This window comes from Crocodylus porosus, unplaced genomic scaffold (assembly GCF_001723895.1).
Source record: "Crocodylus porosus isolate Cpor-Errol unplaced genomic scaffold, CroPor_comp1, whole genome shotgun sequence".
Lineage (NCBI taxonomy): Eukaryota > Metazoa > Chordata > Crocodylia > Crocodylidae > Crocodylus > Crocodylus porosus.
In genome coordinates, this window is record NW_017728949.1 from 51,407,548 (window position 1) to 51,418,927 (window position 11,380).

The following is an 11,380-nucleotide window of genomic DNA, read 5'->3' on the forward strand; positions in this document are numbered from 1 at the left end:
GATCTTGTGTGCAGCCCTCGACAGCTCACCAAAACTCAGTAACTGTCCCCCTCCCGAGATAATCTGATCAAAGAGAGAGTTCTGTTTCTTCTCAAATGTTTTCACTTCAGCTTTTGTTTAAGTGTTATGTTTGTTCTCTAAAATAATCATATAATAATAATAATAATAATAATATCACTAGATTTCTGTTTGAGCCTGCACAGAATATGTACTGATTGTGAACTGTTGAGAGGTTCTTGCTGAGTAGTGTTGAGATTAGTGTTTAGAACAGAAGACTGGTATTTGGGACACCTGGCTTTTATATTCAGTCCCACTACTGATTTGGGTTGTGGCCTGGGTAAAGCATAGCCTTTCTGTATCCTAGTTCATTTTCATCTCCCTTTTGTGATCCTTGGATAAAAAGTGCTAAGAAAATTATTGTATTAATTTATTACTGTCAGTAGTAAATTATGCCCTCTGAGCGATCAGCAGCTATGTTAGTTTCATACTAAGGCAAAATCTGATCAACAGAACTGGGGTCTTCATTAGTTTCTCCAAACCAGAGGAATCATTTCCAAAATAACCCAACATTTCACAGAAATAAATATACTTTTCCCAAATTATTTGACTAGGCACCTCTTGTTGACGTATGGCATAAATGTCTCTATTGAGTATCTTGGATCAGCAACCCGTACAACTGAGGATTCCAGATTTCACTGCCACATAAAATCCAGTAAAAAAGAATGGCTACCACTAATGGAAGAGTCAGTGTCCAAAATATTTGGGATTTTTTCCTATACTAATTGATTGTAATGAATTAATCTGTTATATTTGAAGAAACAAACTGAAGGGAACATATTCTGATTTTTGTCATTTACTAGTTAGTAATCCCTGACTACATGTGGAAGTGCTGCCCAAGAAAACACACAACAGAAGTTTTTGACTGTGCAAAGCCCTTGTTAATTTGCATAATGCACCATCTTTGTTTTTTTTTCTGTAGAGAGACAACTACAACCACAGCAAACAAAAGGCTCTCCCAGATGTCCACAGAATTCAGGAACATCTCAGTGGCTTCAATATAAGGAGCACTGCTATGCATTTGACATGGCATTTTACAATTTTTCAGTATATACTGCAGAAGATGCTAAAAGAGTTTGCCAAAAATTGGGTATGTTTGGATATTTTATAAGGTGCTACATTTTATAAACAGCCCCTTGTTCAAGGATAGTTGGCAATATTTCAGATTTATATTTCTTCAGGAATATTTGTAATGGCAGATTTTATTTGGTCTTTTTTGGTCCTTTGATCTGATTAGAATCCTTTGCTGTCTTCAGAAGTTTTCAGAGCTGCAAATTTCCACTTTTTATTATAGGAATATATTTTATTTAATGTTAGACAGTAGGGTGGTCTAAAATGAAGGGATAGATGGCCGTACTTCCAAGTGTGACTTCTTACCAATGGCCACCTGGCCCTAGTGTGAGTTAGAGCAAGAGGGACTCTTCTCCATGTTCTGTTTCTGGGCTAAAATTCTTTTTGCCTGTGAAAGCTTAGATGTTTTGAAGCTTAGTTTTGTCACATCTGCCGCTGTTTACACCTCATCTGCTATGACATTCTGTATCAATATTGATGTGGTACTACAAGATGCCAAGCTTCTGCTTAGGATGATGGAAATAGTGTTATGCAGTAGGTATCTGTAACCTGGCAAAATGGATCCTTCAGTTTCCATAAAATATAATACAATACCTCCCACACAAACAATCCGCAGGTGTCTTGTGTTTGTTTTATTCTTCACTTACCTAGATGACAAAAAAAGTTAACTAACATCTGAGGCTACTCATAACATTGCATTATATCTTCTCACCTAAATTTTCAGGAAGCTAAAATTATAAATGTTTTCTTATTCCTACACCTTAAATCGGATTTATCCAACTTGTGTTACCAGGGCTGCCATGGGCACTCCCTGCTGCACTGCATGGGCCACCCTGTTATGCTGCTCCATACATACAGGGCTCTTGGGCCACAGGCTTCCATGCTACACCACCCACAGGGGCAAGAAGTGATAGCTGGAGGAGGGAAGAAGAGCCTAGAGACCTCAGTAGCAGCAGCAGGAGAACAGTGTGGGGAGTGGTGCCTGGACTGGGAGCCATGAGTTAAGCTGGTAGTTGGACAGCCTGTCTTTAAATTAGCCCTTTGGATGTGTATAAAATTCACTGGAGTGTAAGAAGACAATAAGGAAAGACTTAAATGTTCCTTCTGTTTGACAAGTAAAACTTTTTTTCCTTAGATCCATCTGCAGCACTTCTCACTATAAAGGATGCTGATGAAAATAAATTTGTCAGCACACAGATAAGGGAAAATGACCTTATCACTAAAAGCGTGTGGCTTGGATTGTCTCAGAACTCCAAGGGTAAGAAGCTATTACCAAACATGTGCGTGTGCATGTGTGTTTGTGCATATGTACGTGTCTGAGCATAGGAGTCTGTTCACTGTAAATAAGATGAATGTTATAACATAATAACACTTGGAAGGGCAAAATCCAAGTGCTATTCACATTGTGTTAATTAACATACAGCAAGTCCTACATTTGGTCAATTTCTTTTATGATTTCTTTATCCGTTTAATCTTTGAGACTTTGGACTGAAAACTGGATCACCAAGGAAAGGACAAGAGCATGGAAAGGCTTGTATAAGGGTTAGCTGGCTGACTTAATCCAGAAAACATTGAGATTAAGTGATGGGTAGTAGGGCTGTGCAAAGCTTCAGTCCCTGATTCAATTCGGCGGAGATTTGGCCCAATTCAGCGGCCAAATCTTGAGATCGAATCAAGAGACCCTTTAATCTCTCCGAATTGAATTGGAACCTTCCAAATCAATTTGGAGAGATTCGACAATGCGGACAGACACAGCTTCAAATGTTTTTTCTACATACCTCAAGGTACCAGACGGCTTGTGAATGCTGTAATGGTGGGGAAGATGGAGCGTCCCACTCAGCAGCAGACCTGGAAGTGGACCAGAAGCACTGCCAGAGAACACACTGGGGGGCCCCCCATACCTCAGCTCCGTGACTGGTGCCTCCTGGGTCTGGGGGGGGGGGCACCTGGGGTCCCCCCCATGGGCAATTGCCAAGTCAGGGAGGTGCAGGGGGGTACCGCCACACTCCTATGGGTTGCTTCATCCATCCCAGCATTGCAGCGTTCACAAGCCATGCGTGGTACCTCGAGGTATGTAGAAAAAACATTTAAAGCTGTCTCTCTGGAGAATCAGTGATTTGGCCGTATCAGCATCAAATCTTTGGATTCGGCGGAATCTAATAGGGGACAGTGATTTGAATCAATTAATCGAATCACTGACCCCAATTCAGGCAGAATCCGAATCAAATATGGCCCGTTTTGCACACCCTTAAAAGTAGAAGAATTGGTAAAACTTATATGAACACACAACTGCCATTTGAAAAATAGAGTGAAACTTGGAGGTTGTATTGGATCTGGAGCTGCTTCTGAATGTCTTATTTTGTTTTTTTTCCTTCAGTCTGTGCCTGGCAAGAAGGGTGCTATCCTTCCTTTCCAGTGCTTATATTGCTCCAGTTGGTTTTTCTTCTTAATTTGTGGGGTTTTTTATGTGGAGCTGCACATTAAGAGGTGGGACATGATGGCAGAGTGGGTCCGAGGTGCCTAGCTATAGCTTGAGAAGCATGAATTCAAGCCCTGCTCTGAACTTACTAAAGGCTTTCCCAGTTCAACCAGCTGTAAAAGGCACCTGCTCATTTGCCACAGAGAATCAAGAATGACTGGATACATTCCTCCTTTGTTGGCTGCAAAAATTGGTGTGCCTTTTATCATACTAAGGGAGATGGAGGTTGCAGAACAGCACTGATAGTCTACTCTATTTCCCTGCCCTGTGGAGGGAGGTAGCTGGACAGCAGATCTGCAAGTCACTGTAACCCCTTATGACATGCCTTGGCTGGAGAATACATCGCTGCATACAACCACAGCAATTTTGCAACACTTCGCCAGGAGCTGTGTGTGTGTTCAGTAGCTGACAGGCTACATTTCTGAAACACTTCCAAGCCTGTTATGCTGTAAAACATTCCAGAAGCTGTCTGTCTGCTCCCTAAGGCTGCTGAGGATGGTGTGTGAGGGCAGATATGTTTATAGGCATAATAAATACAAATATGATATATAAGTATCGTTTTTAAAAAATTATGTTTTTAACATTTTTATGAGATGCACTTTTTTGCATTTTTTAAAAAGTGAAGACCTAAATGAATCATAGTTGTTACATTATCTATTAATATAGAAACTTCTAATGGTAATCTAACAAAGCAATCTAACAGGCAATACTTTCTCTACAGATCAGTCGTTGACCTGGCTTGATGGTTCAGTACTTAATTATGCCAACTGGGGAAATGGAACTTCAGAAGTTAGTGGTAAATGCAGTGTTATCATATCCACAGATGGAGCATGGTCTGAAGTTGACTGCAATAATAGTCAAAGCAGAGTCGTATGTAAAGCTCCTCTAGGTATGTCAGTCTTGGTTTCAGTAGACTGCTCATAATTCTTCTAATTATTATATTTAAGGACTTTCCCACAAGTCCTGTGTAAAAAGTGTTGAGATTTAAATTGACTTCAAAGCATGCTGAAGTTTTGTTTTAAGTGGGTCTCAGCTGTTGCATAGGCCTTCTATGGGCTTTCTGCCTAGAGAATAAATTAATATACAACAGTTTAGTTGTAAGAAACGGAGGCATCCTCTGAGAGATTTCCTGCATATTCCTACCTACTGGAGTTGCAGGAGGCTGAGCCACAGCTGCTTTTCCACCAGTAAGAAGAGAGCATGAATAGTTACCTCAATTGTTCCTTCTCACTCCCTGCCCCTCTGAGTCATCCCATGAGCTCCTCTTTTTTTCCTTTTGCAGAGAGAAATCAAAGGTTTTTGGGTCTGCTGTGCTTGCAAATCTTACAGCAATGGGATCTCTATCCCTATTGGGGCAGAAAGATGATTAGCAACTCCTTCCCTGATGGGACTCCTTGGGCAGCTCCACATATCCCCTTTGCCAACCCTCCAAGAGAAGCAAATAGGAAGAGAAAAGCTGGCCTCTGGGAGAAGATCATGTGTTGTAGAGTAGGGGAGTGCAAAGCTTTGGTCACCGATTTGATTCAGAGAAGATTCAGCCCGATTCAGAGGCTGAATTACCAAATCTGAATTGAATCGGGAGACAAAAAAAAAAAAACTCCTCCCAATCAGTTAGGCAAAGATTCAGCGATTTGGAAGGCAGTCTTGCAGGGGAACAGAAACTGAGACGTTGGGGTGGGACTGACATCTGTAGCTGGCCAGTGACTGTGATCTTTGAGTGCCCTTCCAATCACAGTACTCTGGGAGAGGGACAGAAACAGCATATAAGCCTGTGTCTGCAGCCTTTCTGTCCCTTTTGTGAGCTATTTCTGCCTAAGCAAGAGGGGTGGATGGCTGGCCTACAAACAGGTGAGCAGGCGGAGATCTAAGCGGCACCAGGAAGGCCTCCTGTTACAGGCTATCATCCCTGATGTTTTCATCCTGCTGTACATTAACACACACACAAAGTCACATGTCACGAGTTTTGCTTTCAGAAGCTTGAGGTGAAGTTTCCCTGAAATTCCTGCACATATCTCCTTGAAACTTGGCAGGTCTCATGCCCTCAGAAGGGGCTACCATCCCTGCTGTTTTCATCCAAATCTGCCAAAAAATGATAAAGTTATGAGTATTTCAGTGATTCCCCATTAAAATCTATGGCCGAATCACCGAATTGGTGCCAAATCTTCCAAAGCCCATTCGACCAAATTGATTGAGGACAGTGATCTGAATCGAATCGCTGCCCCTATACCTATTTGCACAGTCTTATTGTAGAAGAAGTTAACCCATGGGACTTGCGAGTTGCCTCTTCTGTCCAAGTCATTAGTTCTGAAAATAGCCTCATGGGAGAGGAATCAGTACCCATAACACTTTCTCCTACACTACTTCATCCAAAGCAGGGGTCTGTTGTTCAGGTCAGGAAAAGCAGATGTGGAAGCAGCGGGATCTTTTTTATGCTTATATACAAGTTGAGGACAGAAACAATGGGAACTCAGGATTTCCCCAAATACTGCTAAGGGGAAATTAACTTCAGGAACTTCCCATGTCAGAAATTAAGGCAGAGTTTTATCTGAGAAACTTGGGACCAGGTTAGCTATGGTTTGAGGTATAGAGGATATTAGGAAGTGGAGAAAAATTACTCTAAAGAACAAGTAGGCTCTTTAGTTCATTTAGTCTCAAAAGAGTGTGTCGCAATTGAAATTTTAAGTGATTCAAGATGAGCTATTCATGATTTGACATTTTAAAATAATCTAACTTTTAGAACAATAGAATGAAGACTATTACTGTGTATCTGTATAACTTAAACTAGATATCCTTAACTTCAATAAAATGGCCTTATATTAAAGCTGTACAATAGAAATATAATATAGTAGCCCCGTAAAATCCTTGTTGTTCAATAAATATTGTTATCTAGAAATAGAAGATGACTGTCTGTCTTTTGTCTTTTTCAGGTTCTAATCATGCTGGTGTGGCCATAGCATTTGCTCTCTTCATAATCATAATCATAATTGCTGGATTAATTTGGTATCTCCATAAAAAGAAACGGCTTCAGTGGGGTAGCTTCTCTGCAGTACGTTATCAAAGGGGGATGAATGAAGAAGAAACTGATAACATGTTTGCTAAAGATGGTTAATGAGAAACTAATCTTGCTAGCTGTTTTATTTACAAATTTCACTATGTGAAGCTATGGGGAAACCAGCCACTATATATTTTACTAGTTCTTTCCAAAAATGGAATAAAAAGTTTATTACCTAGAGGTGATATTCTGCCATCTGATATACCCTAATTACTTGAATCCAAGACAAGATTTTTTCCTCATTTAACAGGGGGAGGGGGTCAGGCCTGGAGTCAGAGCTGCAACACCTGCCCACCCTTGCCCTCCATCACCTCCAGCTCCAGTCCTCTCTAGTGGGGCAGCAGCGGGGGAAGCAGGTACTAGACCACACAGGCATCAGGAGGGGCAAGTAGGAGGGACAAGTGAAGACAGGTGGCAGAGCACAATGTGTGGGGAGATGAGGGGTAGGGATCAGGTTGCTTGACTCTCTCCTGCCCCAATACTGCCTCCCTCATCACTTGTTGCCCCATCACCTGCCCCCCTGCTACAGCAGTGGGGGAACAAATTTAAGACAGCCCTCTAATAATTTGATTCTATACATGGAAAATGTATAACACACTTATAAATTTTCCATATGTAGAACTTAAGTGTTGGGGGGGGGTCATCTTAATTTCAGAATCATCTTGCATGTGGGTAGATATGGTAAGCATGCAGCTTTCATTCACATTACAGGTAGCTATCTGAATTTGGATTGTCAGTAAATTTTATTTAAGGCACAAGTTCTCTGAGCCTCTCTAGGTCAGTGCACCAGATTAGTTTTGGATACTGCCTCCTAATTTTTTTTTCTTACAGTACTAGCCTTCCTTTTTCCTTTACTATAAAGTATTTTAAGTGAAAAAATATTTAAAATCAACCATACACTTCACCTTTAAAACACTTTTTAAATTGTACAGAAGCCATCTAGCTTTGTACAGGCAATTGTTAATTACATCTTGGGTGCCAAAAGACATACCATTCTGTGTGTGTATTATATGCTTTGTTGCTCTAGCACTGGATCACCATGAAACAGCTAGCATAATGCATGATAATACTTTGATAACCAGATCCATGGTTTTGGAATAACCATGCCTGTAATGTAGTATCAACAGTTGTATAGTACAGAAGGCCTTTAATTAACTGATGCTTAATTACTTAGCTAGAATCTTAGAATTTGGTACGTATGCTCATTTGGGGGCAAAAGGGAAGGAACAAATCTAATCACTTTTTTTCTTCAGAGGTCACCAAAAGCCATCCTGTTAGTCATATTACAATAGTTCAGTGAGTGTTCTTCAGAGCTAGAACTTTAAGTTTGGCTGTCCTCCTTCTTTACAGTATTCTGAGTGGAGGCAAATATCACGAGTTAGAGTGACTATCTTCAAATTAAATAAAATTTTAAAAATAAATACCCATGCCATATTTAAGTCAGAGCCTGTTGTGGGTTCATACATGAATAGTCAGTCATGTCTTCCAAAGATGATAGTGAATGTGGACACAGCAGGTATTAAGGGCTAAATACAAACATGAGAAAAATTGAAGATGTACATAAACAAGAGCAATAACATGAATGTTGTGTTTTTCTTACTGTGAAAACTCTCCCTTTCAAATGAGATGTTTCAGAATCTGCATAGTACAAGCTGTGAAAAGAAATGATGCAGCTGAAGTGTTTTCTTTGGAAATCAGTTTCCTGGCATAGGGAGTAAGTAGAAAGGAAAAGAAAAATCTTATTTTATGTCATTAGTGAACGTATCTTAAATATACCAAGTTCTTTCCTATGTTTGTTAAGCTAATATGAAATCAGATCAGTGCACAAGGAGGACCTTGTGTTACAGAGCTAATGTCCCCAGTTTTATGGTGAGGGCCTCCATAAGATTGCTAAACAGCAGTTATAGGAGATTAACTGAGTACTTCCTAAGCAAATACTTGCTAATCCTGGACAGTGAGGATAGGGATGGGGCAAGGGAGGGGAGCAGACAAAGTAGGAGAAAATAGAATTAGTGCTGTACCCTGTAACTGGAGGAGCAAGGGTAAGTTCATACTTTACTAGTTACGGCTCTTCTGATCATATAATACAAAAAAGTAGAAGTTGCAGTTAGTCTTAATGAATGATAACTGTAAGTCACCTATATTCTAATTAAAGATACAGCTTGGTGCTGGATCATGACATGCTGAGGCCCTAAACTACATCCATCTTAAGAGGCCTCAAACTATGTCTATTTTAAGAGGCACCATACAGTAAAAATAATCCATGAAATCCACAACAATGGATTTTCGTGAAATTTTAAGATGAATTATTGTTATTTCTGCACAAGTTTATTAACTCACTATGAATAACTGTGGAGCCATATCTATGGGTATTTTTGTCATATTGGAATGAAAATGTCCAGGTTTTTTTTCTTATTTAGAGGCTCCCCATATTGCAAGGCCCTAAATTGTAGCTTAAATAATTTAAGCCTAAATCCGGCACTGATATAACTCAATAACAAATAAGGTATTTCCTCCACAATCAGTTTCAGGAATTAAATGAAAATCTCTCTCAGGTAGTGAGTGGGAGGAAATAGATAGCCACTTAAGTTAGGTTCCTATATGTTAAAAATAACTTACCAGTAAGTTAAGTTTCATTTTTGTCACGCGTCACCATGTTCTTTCATATGCACGCTAAAAGGGATATTAGCAAGGAGGGGAGCATTATGTATGCACCCACACACACACAGTAGTGCATATTACTATACTGCATGCACACACAGTCCGTGCATTTTGCAACTAGAATAATTATTGGAGGAAAAGTGTTTTTTAATGTACAGTATGATCTTTTAAGATCAGTCCTATTTACTGTTATAAAGGAGTGTATATAAAAGACCAGATTTATTCCTAATGTAACTCCACGGACATTGGTGCTGTTACAACCAGGAGTGCATTTGGCCTAGTGCACTGGGAATACTACTGTTTTGGTTTGTTTTTGTTTTTTTTAAAGACACTGTTAAGTGTAACAGCTAAAAACTGTGACCCATATGTTTGTATTGCTGATGCAGCACTTTTTTTTGGAGGGGGGGAGCTCTTTGCACTATTCTGGTATGCAGATATTTAAAACAATACTGAGAAGTTAGATGCTTCTGTTGCCAGGTATCACTTTTTAGCGTCTATTGCAAGAAAGCAAACAAAAATGCAGTGCCTGTCTCCCTTTTTGTATTTAATAACAAATAGACTTAAAACTATTATTAGTCTTATTTAATTCTTTACTTCTTTGATCGGATAAACAACATAAGCACTTTGTTTTGGGGGGGGTTAGAATACTTGGGCACAATTATGAAAAATTAAGAGATGTTCTTGTAACAATTTAAGTAAAACTCAACTGTTCCATTGACTGCAATACTTGGAGAGTAAATTTTATATAAAAACAATTCTTCCCTATTTCATTTGGTCTCTGTAAGAGGCTGAATCTGGTTCTTGTCATCATTATTTTAATTAAAATGCCTTGCAATAGAACAAAGGATTAGGACTCAGCATAGCAAGATATTGTACAAACAGACAAGATAACACAGTCCTTGCTGCTACGATGTATTTAATAAGAAATATTGCCAAACAATAAGTAACAAAATGGGAAAAAAAAAGTCAGGCAGCACAGCTGTGATCCAGAAAAATAGTTAAACTTGAAATATGCATAACTTTAAAAGAACTTAGTTATATATTTGTTTGAGTGCCTTGCTTAATGGGGTATATAGTAATAGTCTTAGAAAATGTTTTGTTATATTAAAGCTTTATATTTAGTTTTCTTTTCAAATTAAAGTATTTTTGTACAAATATAAATCAGATAGATAACTGTTCACTACTTCTAGATTTATAAACATTCATAAACTTTATAAAACTTAATAAAAGTTCATAAACTTTTTGGATGTGCGTCTTCAAAAAGAAAGGGTCTTTTGAATTTTAATACCAGAATAATTTTGGTCTCAAGAGTTTTAAAAGAATTCAGATATTTTGTACAAAGTGTTTCATTTCTATATTGTTGTGAATGGTGTAAGTTATTTTGTAAGGTGCACATCAGATGTCTGTTGCAATGTAGTCAACTTTGAAAAAAGCACATTAGGGGAGTTAACCCACTCCTTGTATTGAAGTGTATGGTATGGATAATATACAAACATGCTGTTAATATTTGGAAGAATAAAGTAAGTTTAAAAAAGTGTCAATATAATTGCTACTGTTTTTGTATTTGTAGGGATAATTTTAACAGATGCACAGGTGTTTCCTATAGTATCTAGCAGAGAGCTCTGAACCCTGGTTGGGGTCATGGGGCACTAGGGCCAGACCAGTACGAGTTGGGGCCAGGGTGCTCACTAGGAAGTTTTTGACTCACACTAAGGACTTATGCAATTGAAAGCTGCATTGCTGTGGAGTAGGGGGGCAGCTAATATCTTGCCGAGGCCCTTGCCCAGGCTTTTACTACCAGGAGCTAAAAACCTAGAGAAAAGATCTGGTCCATTTACAGCATATATAGAGTGCATTTTTTTTATATGTAAATTTGGTTCACGGTTACCTTGTCTCCTTTTTGTCCGTGTCAGGGAGCTGTTTTGGTGTCCACGGGCATTTCCCATAACTAGGAGCTGTAGTCAGTCTAGCACTGGGATATTTTCAGGCTGATGTAAAAAGAGACACGTTGTGTTAGAAAACTTAGGATCATCTTCCTTCTCCCACATCTACTACGAATT

General features: G+C 39.1%; 1 protein-coding gene across 1 annotated transcript in view; it reads left to right on the forward strand.

Moving 5' to 3' along the window:
* LY75 (lymphocyte antigen 75) overlaps positions 1 to 10,861 on the forward strand; it is a 100,607-nt gene extending 89,746 nt beyond the window's left edge. Inside the window, exons 32-35 of the mRNA XM_019553547.1 lie at positions 980 to 1,147; positions 2,264 to 2,386; positions 4,329 to 4,496; positions 6,535 to 10,861. Coding sequence (XP_019409092.1) covers positions 980 to 1,147; positions 2,264 to 2,386; positions 4,329 to 4,496; positions 6,535 to 6,716 — 641 coding nt within the window. The 3' untranslated portion in view covers positions 6,717 to 10,861. The remainder of the gene's footprint in view (positions 1 to 979; positions 1,148 to 2,263; positions 2,387 to 4,328; positions 4,497 to 6,534) is intronic.
* Positions 10,862 to 11,380: the final 519 nt, after the last annotated feature.